The following is a 17,317-nucleotide window of genomic DNA, read 5'->3' as shown; positions in this document are numbered from 1 at the left end:
TCCACAGTAGTACATGCTGACTCTATAGCAGTATTAATAGTGACTCTATAGCAGTATATTTAGTGACTCTCTAGCACAAATTACTCACGTGACAGAGTGCCGTGGTGTGGCTGTGAGCTCGACTGAACGCGAATCACGTGGCAGGTACGGCCCCCCCCCCCACGCAATTGGCTTCAGTTGGTACGGTCGAGTTCTTGCATTAATTAAATAATTAAAATAATAATGGCACTAAATCGCTAATTAAACTAATTGAAAGTTGACGGCTGGGAAAACGGAATAGCCTATACCAAGCAGGGGGCTCGGGGCGTGTCACCCGGCAATTTTTTTCGGACTTGAACCCCACCGTTTGAGAGCCAAATCCCCTGCAAGCACGCGCACGTGGAGACCTTTATACATAAGATATAAATATATATTAGCATGCACCCATTTCTGTCTCTTAACATAGTCCGAACAGTTGACCGCATTGGTACTTACAAGTTCTGTCCGTGACCACATCTGACCGGTATGAAAAGGTTGTATTGGAAGCCTCCACAGACACGGAGTAGTTTCTTCCAGGAATCAGGCCAGTAAATGTTGCCGTGGTTGAGTAAATCGGGAATGTTGTAACCAAGTTTCCACTCGCAGTCTCTCGCAAGTAGGCCCGGTAGAAGAACAATTCCAGGAGAGAAGTCGTCCCTGAGACTGTCATGGTCGTGGAAGTCTTGTTCGTGATGGTTAAAACCGTGTAACTTGGCACTGCAACAGGTATGGGTGACATTTAATCAATACTGTATACTATTTCACTTATTTTACGAGAAAATTTTCAAATTATTAATAGACAGACAAATTAAAACATTTCTAAATGTGGATGTAGTGACCACCGTTTATGAAAGTATGTTAATCTAATAATTTTGAAAGGAATGTGTCATTAAATTGCTTCATTTGTAATATCAAATGATCAATTCCTATGAGTACCTGGAGTTGGATATTCATTGTTTAATGGATTTACTATTCACCTGTGAATTAAAAAATGTGAGAATATTGTATTGACTGAATATTTTATTTCGATATAAAGCTTTCGTGACTGCAAGGATTCATCTTCTTTCGGTAAAGTCACGTAGAATGAGAATAAAATAATAAAATAAAATAAGACAATAAAATCACACGACGTTTCAGCCACAACACAAGTAGCCTTCTTCAGGTGAAGGAACACAACTGTCGGGACGACAGAGCTTCAATGAACGCTGCTAAGATTCGTAGAGTCTTTTAAGCTGGTTGAGAGAAGTGAGGCACCTTGACAAAGGAGTTTACATATCAAACAGGATGATTTACCATTGAAATAGCTGAGGGATTAGCTTGTGACTGGTCACAAAAATAGCTATGTTAAAGTCAAAGTTTACACATCCACATGGACGCCAAAGGGGCTGCAACAACCCAACTATCATACAGTAAACCGATGTGAAAAAACCTAAGTCTAAATTACATCAATATAATAAATGTACTCAATATATTCTTCAATAAACTGAGATATTAACAGCAACTGGGTATACACTGCACTATATAATGAATACCATATAGTAAACCAATAAAAAACTAAAATATAAACTACCTCAATGTTATCAATAAACTCTATATACTCTCCAATCAGCTGAGCTACCAACAATAAGTCGTTATATATCACAATGCTATATGGCGAAAAAATGGGTGGATTATTCCCCTCAACGCCAGCACCACGGACAGCTACGAGCCCCGTTCAGACGGACGAGTCCATCCAAAAAAAAGGAAACCTGATGGTTCAATGAGCCACTCTGTCTACAGGAAAGCTACCCATACGGATGCTTATCTGAAACCGGATTCCCACCACCATCCATCCCAGAAGAATGCCCTCATCAAGACTCTATACCATAGAGCCCAATGCATTTCCGACCAGGAACACATTACCAGTGAACTCAAGCACGTACACAAGGCTCTCAGGGCTAATGGTTACTCCGACTACACAATCCGCAAAGCCATCACTCCAGTCATGAAGAAGGATCCTCTTGTGGAGCCACTCAAAACCATCACCTTACCCTACATTGCAGGGGTTACAAAAAAGATCTCCAAAATCCTGAATAAACACAAGATCCAGGTCCGATTCAACACAGTACATAAAATCCGTGATCTGGTTCCATCTGTAAACGATGCTGGTCCAGACATACAGTACCCGGGCGTTACAAACTAAAGTGCCAATGATAGCTAAGCCAGAATCCATCTTCTCGGTTGAAATTGTCTCTGTGATTGTATATGTGGATAGCCTCATGAACGAATCTCTCATGGTAGCCAGATGGCTTACAAAGAACCTCTGTCTTGGAGACGTCAATGTCATGTGAGCCTACTGAATTTTAACAATGATCTGCCACGGCCGAGGTGTTGGTCCTACCGTGTTTAAGGTATGCTTTGTGTTCACGAATGCGGTCCGAGACATGGCGTTTGGTTTCTCCAATGTAACTACTACCACAGAGGCAACTTAGTTTGTAGACACCAGGGTACTGTATGTCCGGAATCACATATTTTACAAACGGAACCAGATCACGGATTTTATGTAATGTGTTGAAACAGACCTGGATCTTGTGTTTATTCACGATTTTGGAGATCTTTTTTGTGATCCCCGCAATGTAGGGTAAAGTGATGGTTTTGAAAGGCTCCTCAAGAGGGTCCTTCTTCATGGTTTGAGTGATAGCTTTGCGGATTGTATAGTCAGAGTAACCATTAGCCTTAAGAGCTTGGTGTACATGCTTGAGTTCACTGCCTATGTGTTCCTGGTCGGATATGCATTGGGCTCTATCGTACAGAGGCTTGATGAGAGAATTCTTCTGTGATGGATGGTGGTGGGAATCCGGTTTCAGATAAGCATCCGTATGGGTAGCTTTCCTGTAGACAGAGTGGCTCATTGAACCATCAGGTCTCCTTTTTTTTTATGGACTCGTCCGTCTGAACGGGGCTCGTAGCTGTCCGTGGTGCTGGCGTTGAGGGGAATAATGCACCCATTTTTTCGCCATATAGCATTGTGATATATAACGACTTATTGTTGGTAGCTCAGCTGATTGGAGAGTATATAGAGTTTATTGATAACATTGAGGTAGTTTATATTTTAGTCTTTTATTGTTTTACTATATGGTATTCATTATATAGTGTAGTGTATACCCAGTTGCTGTTAATATTTCAGCTTATTGAAGAATATATCGAGTACATTTATTATATTGATGTAATTTATACTTAGGTTTTTTTCACATCGGTTTACTGTATGATAGTTGGGTTGTTACAGCCGCTTTGGCATCCATGTACTAGGTGCCTCTGTGAATGTGTAGGCTTTGACTTTAACATAGCTATTTCTGTGACCAGTCACAAGCTAATCCCTCAGCTATTCAAATGCTAAATTCTCCTGTTTGATATGTAAACTCCTTTGTCAAGTTGCCTCACTTCTCTCAACCAGCTTAAAAGACGCTACGAATCTTAGCAGCGTTCATTGAAGCTCTGTCATCCTGACAGTTTTGTTCCTTCACCTGAAGAAGGCTACTTGTGTTGTGGCCGAAATGTCGTGAGAATGTTATTGTCTTGTTTTATTTTATTATTTTATTCTTATTCTACGTGACTTTACCGAAAGAACCAAAAAAGATTAATATTTGATGTTTAGATTGTATTTTTTAGGTAGAACAATTAACATTTCACAAATATTATTGGGAATGTCACGTGAACACACATAGGATGCTGAGATTCCAGTTACGTGTTGCAGTTAGACACATTTTGCGTGTAAGTTATTATTTTCTTCTGGCCTGCACACATTTTCTGCCTATTGAAGTTAGTTTTATCTATTCAAATAATACTTCATTAATTTTGCATTTATTATTTTACCAGGTAAGACCTACTGAGCTATGTACTGTAGATCTTTTTCAGAGCCAAAAATTATAGCTCAATGAAATGACTTTTCAAGTGGAAATTTGTTGTTGAATTCAATTTAAACTTTCAAATATCAGTTTAGGATAAACTTTCGAAATAATGCATGAAACACATATATGAAATTGATCTTAAGTGGATAAAGAATACATTTATTGCGAGCAATGAACATCATTTTTTGGGTATGCGATAACAAGACAACAGGGCCCACATACATTGACCAACACACACTCGTTTAAGTAACCTTGCAAGCAGATGACTGATGCATCTTCATTGTGGCCGCAGTTGTGAATCCCCCAGGGAGGATGACTACAGTCGGAAAGCCGAGTCTCGTAACCAGAGCACTGAACATCGTCGAGCCAGATACGGCCATTGCCCAATCCAAAGTAAGCCAATGACACGGCAAACGCAGTGAGCCCACAACCCAGCTGACGACACACGACCTTGGCATCCTGTGGGCTCCAGAAGTCGTCACACACCGTGCCCCACTCGCCATTGTAGAACACCTCCACCCGGCCCTGACATGTGGTGGCATTCCCAGCGAGCCGAATTGACATATCTAATTAAACACACACACAAATGGAGACCGATATTTAACAATTCGCCTACCATGCAATGTCATACATTGTCACAATTCTGTTCAATAATTGATGTGTTTTTTTTTATTTTTACAATGTCCATTGTGATGGTAGTGAATAAAGCAGTCGTAAAATGTTTTTTTGGGTTAGATCGCGTAAATATGAATGTGTCGTTAACCCACCACTACCTGACAGCCAATTAGTAAGGTTTGTGACGTAAACAAACATACCAATTACTTACCTAGTTCAACATAATGGTTGTGCGTTGGAGAGTAAACCCACAACATTTACAATTTGAATACGAATTGAATTCTGGCATAATCGGCCAATGAAACTGGTTGCAATTGCCAGTGAAACGTACTCAAAATTTGGGGGGGGGGGGGTGTGGGGGGAAATAACTAAAATAATTATAAACTCTAAATCGTGTTTCCATCAAGCTGCAGGTCACTCACTTGTTTGGGCGTTCACTTCGCCATAATAGTTGCTGAAGCCGAAGCAGCCGAGTGTGACATGGATTCTGTACGACCTGCCCGCAACCAGCCCCGTGAATGTGAAGTTGGAGGCGCTCCCATCTGTGCTGAAGTTTGAGGATGCGTTTTGGACGTTGTCGTACAATTCGAAGGTGTAGCTGTTGACAGAGCTGTTGTTCGTCCATGTGATTGTGATGCTTGTGTCACTCGTCTCGCCGACCTGCAATCCTTTAAGTAAAAAATAATTAATGTACACGTCTCTTTAATTTACAACGTGCTTGTGACGTGCATCCCTTTGTCAACCCTCTGCTGCAGGAAAGCCTTTCCGCGCTGTACTGGACCTGAGGGTTTTACTATACCTTGCCACGCTGTTTTTTGTGAGTCAGATATGGTGTGGTATACATTATATCGTTATTTATAATGTACATATCAATTACTCTGAGGATACGGTTGGGGGGTATGGGGGCTACCATTTTTAATGGTAACATTGGAGAAACTGGTACGTTTTATATTATGAGGGAGTTGGAGACTCTTGTCTAAATTTGAGCATGCCGCTAAGAGATGGGGCCCTACCATTAGTATTTTATGTCATCAAATACAGTCTTTCCTGAAGAACACTACGTATTACTACTAACACTACGTATTGAATAAAAATCGTGTTATAATAAATAATAAGGCAAAGTACAGTCCACGATAACTCGTGAGATGTGTATGCAGGCCGAACAAATCTAGAAGCATCCAACATCTAGAAGCATCCAGAAGCATCCCAATGCCTTGTGCGATGCTACACCGAGGCAGCCGTACAACTGCTTATTCCCAGTTGTGCGATGTATTTCCATTCACTTGATCGCCTTATCCAATTCACATCCACGTTATAACAAATTTTTCCATGATACATTTGTAATGTAGCTCTCTCAACAACTCAACACATAACTGCGAGTAACTATGTACACTTGGGTATTGATACAGCACTCTTCTTCTGAGATAACACAACTCCCAATCTTAAGGCGACTCGCAGACGATGGAGACGACCCGATCCAAGGCGACGGCGATGACAGCTCCCCACAACAAGTAGCCCCAAGCCACCACTCACACTGCTATTTATGCTCGCCTGCTCCGGCCACACCCTAAGCCTCAATCCGCCTCACAGTACCTGGCCCTGCCACTCACATCCTTCTCACACTTCCCCGCCATTGGATCCCGGCTCATGAATCCTCATTAACTGGTCCTCCGCCATTGGCTGCCGTCTCATTAATAGCTCGTCCATTAGGAACCATGGTCCCTGGGAGCCACACTGTCCCACTATCACTCCACACTGTCATTACATCACCCACCTCCCCCCTCTTTAAAAAAAAGTAGGCGTCCTCGGCTAACACAATTTCAGACAATTTCTGTCTAGGTCGAATCACCCATTTAGCACAACACATACCAATCGTTTGAGGATTGAAATAACAACTTACATTTCTAGAACCCCAATGCGGACAACGGTAACCAACCCCATGACACAACAATAACGACAAAAACCCGAACAACACGTGCACGCAACCCACGCGATCATCCCATAAAGCCACTTACATTTCGAACATACGGACACCCACACCAGAACGAACAGCATCACGGCGATCCGTCAGAGAAATGTCCAGTATTTGACGTCGGTCCTTCTCCCTGGGCTTGCACTCAAGCCTGGAGAGGGTTTTGAGGTCTTCGGGCACTTCTTACACTAAGGATCCTCAACTTGGGATGGAATAACACACATCACTCGGTGTCTGATTTCTCCGGCCCACTGGCCTGGCCCATCCGATGCCCCAGACCCCGACTGCAGACCTCCACCGGCCCTTTACCAGGCCAGTGCAAATTTCGAGGACTAAAACAATAGCACTTCGCAACTGACTCAGCCATGCTCTATCCCTTACTACACCGCCTCTGACTCACACACTCCGACACATCACACAGTCTGACAATTTACAGACAAGGAAGGTTTTTCCCCTTCTGAGGCCGAACCCCATCCACCCCCCCCCCATAGGGGCGAATTTTCACGGCCAATATTCCTTCAACAGGAACAACATGCACCCCAAACAACTAAGGGTTAAAGCCACAACTCACCCTTCCATGCTTTTCAGCATGTGTCCTTACTCACTCTGGTCTCAGCGCTCGGCCCAAACCCGTCGCATTCTGCTAACCTCCTTCAGAAATATTCTTTTCACCTGAACCCCCGCAATTTCTATATCCCTGAATAGGATCTGCAGGAATAGTTCCCCTATCCACTCGACAATGTTAGCACCCAGAGCGGTATGAGTCCGCGGCCCTTTTCGCTTCCAGACAGCCCAAGGAGAACCCCCGTCTCCTGCCAGCCAGGTCTCCCCATTCACTACAACGTAACGGGACCACTATCCCTGAGCTCTGTGAGCCTCTGGCCCACTATTCCAGATGCGCCACGGAGGCCCTCGACCTCCGGGCCGTCAGATCAGGCCTACTGCTCCAGACGCACCACAGAGGGTCTCGACCTCTGGTCCGTCAGGTTTAGTCGTCTGTCGCCACATGATGGGATCACCACTCCCTAGCAATGTGAGCCCACAGCACCACAGCTCTAGATGTGCCATGGAGGGTCTCAACCTCCAGGCCGTCAGGTCAAGCCGTCTGCCACAGTAGGACGAGACCACTTCTCCTGGCCATAATGCCCAATCTTCACTGCGCTAGATGTGCATGAAGGGTCTCGACCTGTGGCCCATCAGGTCAAACCGTCTGCCACCACACGACCGGACCCCTACTCCCCGACCAATGTGAGCACACTGCCCACTGTGCTAGACATGCCACGTATTGTCTCGCCTCCGGGCCGTCAGGTCAAGCCATCTGTCACACCACGATGGGACCACAACTCTCGTGTCAGGCTGATCCCCAACAATTACCTGGACTCACTGCTGCTCGCCTATGGGGGGGGATCCTCGTAACATTTGTGCCACCCGCCCCCCCCCCCCCCCCAGCATTGGAACACATTCTGGACATGCAACAATTGCAGGGGCATCCTGGTCACGATCTGTGCCTCAGAAATAGACCACAGCCAGCGTTCCAAATCGAATTACTGGCACCACAATTCCCACTTCTCTTATTCTGATACAGGCGACGATGCTCCCATTCTTTCATAAGCCGCTACACACACAATCACCACGGCAAGCTCTACGATCCCTTATTCTAAAGGGCTTTGTAACAACCGACTTCAGAACCAAAATTCAAGGCACTCATCTCACAACACATAATTCACAATTTCACCCCATACACAACATACAATTCCCGATGAACCAGCCACACACCCTACACCACTCGGCCCACCAACAGTCGCCACTGCGTGCCCGAGTTCGGCTTTTACGCATCCCCGATGACCTTGATGCATGAGGTAATTTTAGCATTCGGGTGTCTGGTGCATCGTGACTCCTTAGGGCTGTGCCGTAGCTGTCGACAAGGCGGTGGACGCAGGGGGCTCCATGATGTCCCCATGACACTTGGCATCCCTACACGAAGGGTCGAAGCTGGCTGCAGCTGAGCAGGCGACCAAGGGCGCCCGCAACGAAGGCACTGAATTGGACCGGGATCGCCACTCCCAAAGCGGTCCCAGCGTACCCCGTCGCCGCCCGTCCCCTCCGCAATCCGCCGCCGTCACTCCTCCCGAAGACTCCTCTTCTTCCTCCAATGGCTCCACAACAATCTTGGATGATCGGCCAGTCCCTCCTTCCCCGAGTCTGGATAATTTGCTCCATGCAGCCCCCCAAGTCCATCCTTGTCGGGCCTCCCCCTACTTGACAGCACCCCTCGGCAGATTGTACACAGCCGTCATTTCCTTGTCGGCATCCTGGAGCGTTGATGTCCTCTCCTCCGGGATGGCCCAGAACACCACGAGGGCCTCATCATGAAGAGCCGTAGGCAAAGCAGATAGCGTCTCTTCCTCCATCCAGCCGACAGACCGGTACGCTGCTCCAAACTGTTGGGTGAAGGCACTCCAGTCTCCCCCCGCCCTGTAAATTATTTAATTAATGGCAACCATCATTGTTGCTCGATGGCTCCTCACACTCCTCCATCCGAGCCGACACCGTCATCGCTGCCTCTCATGCAGGCTTAAAAATGGCGGCCGTTGGCCGCGTCTCCACCCGCAAAATGGCAGCCCCCCACCGTGGGAACCCCAATCGCAGGCGGACACTCCACCATCCATGCCCGACTTTGCAGGTCATCCCCGGCCACATTTGCTCCCGAAGTCGGAACTCTCTTCTTCAACGCCATGTCAGCAACAGTCAATTGGAGCCAATCCGCCTTTGCCATCAGGGCTCAGCCCTCCTCCGACGCAGGTGCCGCATCCTCTGCACCCTTGGTCTTCCTCACCGGGCTTCCTCCCGGCTCCTGGGCGAACTCCATGGCCGTCTCCCTTCTCCTTCTCTGAAGATGCCACAGGTGGGTTCTTAGTATTTACCATCTTCGGCATTTTACAATAGAGGTGGGGTCACAGGTGGTGCATCCACAAAGAAGTTCAACATACATACATCCTCAAGCAAACCTCCCATAGTTGCTGGGTCTGTCCCGTGACCTCCTGCCAGTGAAACTTCAACACTTCTTGTGACCTCTATGTGTATCTCTTTGTGCTTTGTCTTGCTTTGTCTTGGTCTGTCTATTCGCGTGTGTCTCTGCATATCTTCTTGTCTCTGTTTCTCTGTGGTTGTTTCTTTGACTCTGTGCCTGCATGTCTGTCTCTCTAGCCCGTCCCACTATATCCATCTCTGTCTCTATGTCGACTCTCTCCTTCCCCTGCACTTCCGATTAGCATGATTGGCTACGTACGGTGCAAATAAAGGTTAACAAACAGGTCTCAGAGTACGCAGGCTTAGAGTACGCAGATCCACATATATGTGACCGACCCCGATTCACTTGTGCGACACGCACGGGGCAAGAAGCGAGTCAAATCATCCCTACCATCATGCGAACATGTATTTGAGGGCATATAACTGTATCGCCCGCTCAAAAAATGAGTTTAAAAAAATTGTGTTCTATCTGACCTGGATGCTCCCGTAGATTAGTTAATCATTTACTATACAGGCCTGTACTCTATAAAAAAATGCGTAGTGACTAACTCGGAGAAAATTTAACTTGGAGGTACTTATTTTTTAACGAGCACCATCGGATTATACACACCCTATGTGGGTACACACTCTACAGTCGCTCGCCTATACAAAACTCTACGTGGGTTGCTAGCCTATACAAATACTAACTGTCTAACACTAATGGCACTGAACCAAGGCAGCCAACAACTATCTAGCAGCCCAATATCGATTGAAGACGACAGCAACGATGGCAACAAACTTGAACAGCATTGCGGAGATCCCACTCCAACGACAGCCCCGAGGTCCCTCACAGGGGCCCCTCTTATACTCTCAGTGTGGCCCCGCTCAGTCCGGCCACGCCCCCTCTCTGGAACCTACTTGCAGGTTCCCGAGGCTTCCCGATATGCCCCCCTCTGTGACCTTTCCCCTAGATGTCTCCCTCTCATGTCTTTCATAGCCTGCTGACGTCAGTACTGCTGTACACCGCAGTCCCCCTTCTTTGCCAGCAGCCAGCACTATGCCACTACATCACACTCCCCCCACCCCCCCGTGAAAAAAAACCCAGCTGTCTCGGCTTACAACAATCACGTAAGGAGAGGGGGAACTTACAGCATAACAGTTAGGGTTAACAGCCATCAGTAAAAAAAACCCCTAACTATTAACCCCAAACCGTGAGAGAAGCAAACAATTTACGACATCTGCTGGCCCGCCACAGCTCACGAGCATCGGGAAGAAATGCAGATCAGCTGAAAGCCACAGCCTGGCTCATGGCGGTGGCCACCCGAAGAACGACATGCCTCGTCCGGCTCGACTCCGATGAAACGGCACCCCCACCAAGGCAAGCAGCGCGCTTCAGAAGGCAAGAGGTGTCTCGGCATCCCCCCACCTCCGCAGCACAAACCTTCAGTGCGCATTGAAAATGGCGGCCGGGCGCATGCCTGAGGCAGAATCGCAGAGCCTCCTCCTCAGACCACCCGATCAAGGTGCAGGCCGCCCTGAAGCGGCGCTGAAACACCGTCCCGTCACCTCCTGCCCCCATGAACTCACAGAGGGTAGGCAGGCGCTCCCGCGGAAGCCGCCAATGGCATCTTGAATTGGGCGGGAACCAGCCCCTGCTCCGCCAACAAAATGGCGGCCACTTGCTGTGCCGCACCCACGGTGGGTGAAATGGCGGCCGCTTGCGTGAGAAACCCGCCAGTTACCCCGCTGGCGCGGCGGTGGAAGGCTAGCCATCCGCCAGCCGCTCCACAGGTGCCACAGCCTCGGGACAGATGACCGGGATCCCAGATCCCGGGACTGTTGAGGGGATGACGTCCCCATCGTTCTCGTCTTCCGAGAACACTACTAGTGGGTTTTTCCTTTTCGCTGCTTTTGACATGACGAATTTTCTTTTTCTTAGCACTTCTCACGCCAAATGTAGTGAATAACTCGGAGACGATAAGACTTGGAGGCACTTATTTTATTTAACGAGCACCATCCGATTATACAGCGTTACATGGGTTCACACTCTACAATCGCTCGCCTATACACAACTCTATGTGGGTTGCTATCCTATACAAAACACTAACCATCAAACATTTACAGCGCTGAACCGACATAGCCAACACCTATCTAGCAGCACAATATCGAGTGAAGATGACAGCGACGATGGCAACGAAACTACAGCGACGATGGCGACGATCTTGAACAGCACAACGGGGATTCCACTGCAACAACAGCCCCGAGATCCCTCACAGGGGCCCCTCCTATACTCTCAGCGTGGCCTCACTCCACCCTGGCAATGCCCCCTCTCTGGAATCTACTAGCGGGTTCCCGAGAACTTCCCGATGGGCCCCCCTCTGTGACCTTTCCCACAGATGTCCCCCTCTCATGTCTATCATAACCTGCTGACGTCAGTACTGATGTACACCGCAGTTCCCCTTTTTCGCCAGCAGCTAGCACTATGCCACTACACATGTATTTACATTTATATTCATTGTATATACCCTCTTACATTTTATATCTACACTCGTATAGGCATACCACAACTTATGCAAATTCATGCTTACGTGGGGATATACGGAACCTAACTCCCGCCGCATGCTTTGAGCCCTTACTTTACATGCATATATGTATGTCTCTTTGTGTTTGTCTATAACTATTTGTGCCTCTCCTTGTTGCTGTGTGCCTCTCTGCCTTTGTATCCCATACCTCACCCGCCATATTCCACCTGTACCCTACCCAACCTCCTCCAAAATAGTGCAGAGGAACGTTTGAATCATGATTTTTAGTGCAACTATTTTAGAGCATACCTGATATGGAACAACCATTTGCAACTCTTGCGACCTAGAAAAAGAAAAGAATCACAAAATGAAATGTATCTTACATCACAACAACATTGTACCTCGTTGAATTCACAATTATTATCGCTTCATATTTTTCACAAGCAAATCCCGATTGTGTTACCGGCATCGTCTCACAAGCCCCCGTATCCATTCCTAACTTTCAGAGAGCAGCTCACAGAAAAGGATACCACAGAGCTATTTCCAAATGAAAAATGTGAATAAGTTTTTGCCTTTCTGGAACTAAAACAGGTGACTACTTATCTGTTATTCTTAGTTTTTTCGGTAAAGTCACGTTGAAGAGAAACAACAGAATAACAAAATATATATAAAACAATAAAAAATTCTCACGACGTTTCGACCATAACTCAAACGGTCATCATCAGGTGTGTCGGTTTGCATAAATTTATTTTTAAAACGGCATATTTATTTATTTAAAAAAAAAACGTTTGCGTCACGCGCAGCGATTGGCAGTTTGCCCAGGACTAGTCCATCTATTTTTTGAAAAGAGGAGGGGGGAGACGAAATTTGTTTTTATGTATGCTGTCTGAAAGCCACTGTAAGCGTGAACAATCAATCAAGAACTGAAATGATTTATCAAATCTTTCCAATGATTGCTAAGATAGAATCCATCTTCTCGGTTGAAATTGTCTCTGTGCTTGTATATGTGGATAGCCTCATGAACGAATCTCTCATGGAAGCCAGATGGCTTACAAAGAACCTCCGTCTTGGAAAAGTCAATGGCATGTGAGCCTACTGAATTAGAACAATGATCTGCTACGGCCGAGGTGTTGGTCCTACCGTGTTTAAGGTCTGCTTTATGTTCACGAATGCGGTCTGAGATATGGCGTTTGGTTTCTCCAATGTAACTACTACCACAGAGGCAACTTAGTTTGTAGACACCAGGGTATTGTATGTCCGGAATCACATCTTTTACAGACGGAACCAGATCACGGATTTTATGTAATGTGTTGAAACGGACCTGGATCTTGTGTTTATTCAAGATTTTGGAGATCTTTTTTGTGATCCCAGCAATGTAGGGTAAAGTGATGGTTTTGAAAGGCTCCTCAAGAGGGTTCTTCTTCATGGTTTGAGTGATAGCTTTGCGGATTGTATAGTCGGAGTAACCATTAGCCCTAAGAGCTTGGTGTACGTGCTTGAGTTCACTGCTTATGTGTTCCTGGTCGGATATGCATTGGGCTCTATGATACAGAGTCTTGATGAGAGAATTCTTCTGTGATGGATGGTGGTGGGAATCCGGTTTCAGATAAGCATCCGTATGGGTAGCTTTCCTGTAGACAGAGTGGCTCATTGAACCATCAGGTCTCTTTTTAATTAGGACATCCAAAAAAGGTATCTTGCCATCTATTTCGACTTCCATGGTAAATCTGATGGCTGGGTGTATGGAATTGATGTGGTCGAAGAATTGGTCTAGAGCAGGCCGGCCATGTGGCCAGATGACAAAAGTGTCATCCACGTACCTCTTCCATAAGGTTGGGCGCAGAGTGGCAGTCTGGATGGCGTCAGTCTCAAATTTCTCCATGAAAATGTTAGCTATAACTGGAGAAAGGGGGGAGCCCATTGGGGTGCCCTCAGTTTGTTTGTAGAAAGTTCCATTCCAAGTGAAGTATGTATTGGTTAAACAGTGTCTCACCAGGGGGGGTACCTCAGTGTTTAGTCCTTGATGAACCAAGTCTTCAATGATTGCAATGGTGTCAGGTACAGGAACCTTGGTGAATAAGGAAACTACATCAAAACTGACAAGCAGGTCGTCTGGGGACAGGGAAATACCCTTGATTGTTGATACCAGGTGAGTAGAATTTTGTACCGCAGAGGTGGTCTTTCCAGTGAAAGGACGCAGGATTTCAGACAAAAAACGAGCTAGTTTGTAGGTGGGGGAGCTGATAGTAGAGACTATGGGACGAAGAGGTGTATCAACTTTATGTATTTTTGGTAAGCCGTATAATCTTGGTGGCCTGGCAGCAGAAGGTTTCAACGAAAACTGTTTAGATTGATCAATTAATGCGGTTGAATCAGAAATTATTTTGTTGGTTTGTGTGACGAGGCTGTTGGTGGGATCTCTTTTTATTTTTGTATAACTACCATCGTCGAGTAATTCTTTAATTTTGTTGTTGTATTCTATTTTATCCATGATGACAGTAGCATTGCCTTTGTCAGCTGAGAGAACTACAATATCATTCCTCTTTTTTAATTTATATAATTCAAAACGCTCATCTTTGCTGAGGTTGCTAGCTGGTATCTTAGCGTTTTTGAGGGTTGCAGCGATTTCAGATCTTGCTACGTCTGCAGCGATGTGACCCAGGCCCCTGAGAGCAACGTCTACTTGGGCAATTATATCATTAACTGGTATGTGTTTAGGTGTGACTGCAAAGTTTAGACCTTTAGCTAAAACGGATTTCAGACCATCGGAAATAGAACTGTTACTGCGATTAATTACGACTTTATTAACGTCTACCTTTTTGGTGTGTGGGTCCGGTCTTTTGTTGAAGAGGAGGTTAAATTTGGAAATCAGGTTTTCCTTACATTTGGTCGACATAGTAGCAGCTGAAGAGGCAGTCATATTGTCTACATGTTCCCAATCCGATGTGGACATTATTGCCGTCAATGATAAGTGTGATTTGTAGAGTGTCTTGTCTAACTGATCTAGTTGTGTGCGTATAAGTCTGATTTTTTCTGAGATAAGAGCTAAGCTAGTTTTGAAAAGAATTCGTTTCGCATTAGAAGAAGTTACAGCAGCAGAGGTCAGTGTAAATGCGATTGGTATTACCCCAGAGTCGCGGCATCTCTTCAGGAAGGTGAGAGACTCGATCAGCTGAGCTTTCTTATCCCGGAGTTTGTTGAAGGATCTTAAAGTTATGTGAAAACCCTCCCCGTAGAGGCGATTAAATTTTGATTTAAAGCTTTCGTGACTGCAGTAATTCATATTCTTAGTTTTTTCGGTAAAGTCACGTTGAAGAGAAACAACAGAATAACAAAATATATATAAAACAATAAAAAAATTCTCACGACGTTTCGACCATAACTCAAACGGTCATCATCAGGTGTGTCGGTTTGCATAAATTTATTTTTAAAAGGCATATTTATTTATTTAAAAAAAAAACGTTTGCGTCACGCGCAGCGATTGGCAGTTTGCCCAGGACTAGTCCATCTATTTTTTGAAAAGAGGAGGGGGGAGACGAAATTTGTTTTTATGTATGCTGTCTGAAAGCCACTGTAAGCGTGAACAATCAATCAAGAACTGAAATGATTTATCAAATCTTTCCAATGATTGCTAAGATAGAATCCATCTTCTCGGTTGAAATTGTCTCTGTGCTTGTATATGTGGATAGCCTCATGAACGAATCTCTCATGGAAGCCAGATGGCTTACAAAGAACCTCCGTCTTGGAAAAGTCAATGGCATGTGAGCCTACTGAATTAGAACAATGATCTGCTACGGCCGAGGTGTTGGTCCTACCGTGTTTAAGGTCTGCTTTATGTTCACGAATGCGGTCCGAGATATGGCGTTTGGTTTCTCCAATGTAACTACTACCACAGAGGCAACTTAGTTTGTAGACACCAGGGTATTGTATGTCCGGAATCACATCTTTTACAGACGGAACCAGATCACGGATTTTATGTAATGTGTTGAAACGGACCTGGATCTTGTGTTTATTCAAGATTTTGGAGATCTTTTTTGTGATCCCAGCAATGTAGGGTAAAGTGATGGTTTTGAAAGGCTCCTCAAGAGGGTTCTTCTTCATGGTTTGAGTGATAGCTTTGCGGATTGTATAGTCGGAGTAACCATTAGCCCTAAGAGCTTGGTGTACGTGCTTGAGTTCACTGCTTATGTGTTCCTGGTCGGATATGCATTGGGCTCTATGATACAGAGTCTTGATGAGAGAATTCTTCTGTGATGGATGGTGGTGGGAATCCGGTTTCAGATAAGCATCCGTATGGGTAGCTTTCCTGTAGACAGAGTGGCTCATTGAACCATCAGGTCTCTTTTTAATTAGGACATCCAAAAAAGGTATCTTGCCATCTATTTCGACTTCCATGGTAAATCTGATGGCTGGGTGTATGGAATTGATGTGGTCGAAGAATTGGTCTAGAGCAGGCCGGCCATGTGGCCAGATGACAAAAGTGTCATCCACGTACCTCTTCCATAAGGTTGGGCGCAGAGTGGCAGTCTGGATGGCGTCAGTCTCAAATTTCTCCATGAAAATGTTAGCTATAACTGGAGAAAGGGGGGAGCCCATTGGGGTGCCCTCAGTTTGTTTGTAGAAAGTTCCATTCCAAGTGAAGTATGTATTGGTTAAACAGTGTCTCACACACCTGATGATGACCGTTTGAGTTATGGTCGAAACGTCGTGAGAATTTTTTATTGTTTTATATATATTTTGTTATTCTGTTGTTTCTCTTCAACGTGACTTTACCGAAAAAACTAAGAATATGAATTACTGCAGTCACGAAAGCTTTAAATCAAAATTTACTTATCTGTTGTTTTCATCTTTAATCTAATCAGTAAAACTGTGTTATCTTCAAAATGACGATAATTTCTCTACTGCGGCTAAAAGGAAGGCTCCCATTTCCATGAATCATAGTTTTATTACATATTAATATTTAACATCATAACATTGACACAACTAAAGCCCACCTTGTGTCGTTAACAGAATCTCAGGTTTCAACATGATCTGACCACGCAAAAGAATGTTCCCAATATTGTTTTCAGTTTCAGGTTCAGATTGTGCATATGTACCAGAGATAGCATCTCTATTTCACATCGGTCTCATCTTGAGACCTCGGGCACTAATTCCCATTGTATGTGGGTCTGCATTTCTCTCATTGCATTCACTAAGTTCATTTTTTGTTGTGACTTAAGACTTTCGTGACTGCAGGAATTCCTATTCTTTGGTTCTTTCGGTAAAGTCACGTAGACAGAAAAAGAATACAAAAA

General features: G+C 45.3%; 1 protein-coding gene across 1 annotated transcript in view; it reads right to left on the bottom strand.

The window, feature by feature from the left end:
* LOC116958626 (receptor-type tyrosine-protein phosphatase beta-like) overlaps nt 1-17,317 on the bottom strand; it is a 75,793-nt gene that overhangs the window by 45,278 nt on the left and 13,198 nt on the right. Inside the window, exons 4-7 of the mRNA XM_032981350.2 lie at nt 12,333-12,366; nt 4,943-5,188; nt 4,157-4,471; nt 475-735 (exon numbers count right to left, since the gene is read on the bottom strand). Of these exons, the coding sequence (XP_032837241.2) occupies nt 475-735; nt 4,157-4,471; nt 4,943-5,188; nt 12,333-12,366 (856 nt within the window). The remainder of the gene's footprint in view (nt 1-474; nt 736-4,156; nt 4,472-4,942; nt 5,189-12,332; nt 12,367-17,317) is intronic.

The sequence above is a fragment of the Petromyzon marinus genome, chromosome 80 (genome assembly GCF_048934315.1).
Source record: "Petromyzon marinus isolate PM22_M1 ecotype Great Lakes invasive population chromosome 80, UKy_Petmar_22M1.pri1.0, whole genome shotgun sequence".
In the NCBI taxonomy this organism is placed as follows: Eukaryota; Metazoa; Chordata; class Hyperoartia; order Petromyzontiformes; family Petromyzontidae; genus Petromyzon; species Petromyzon marinus.
Note: the sequence above shows the minus strand (reverse complement) of the source record. Positions and strands in the feature narration are given on the sequence as shown.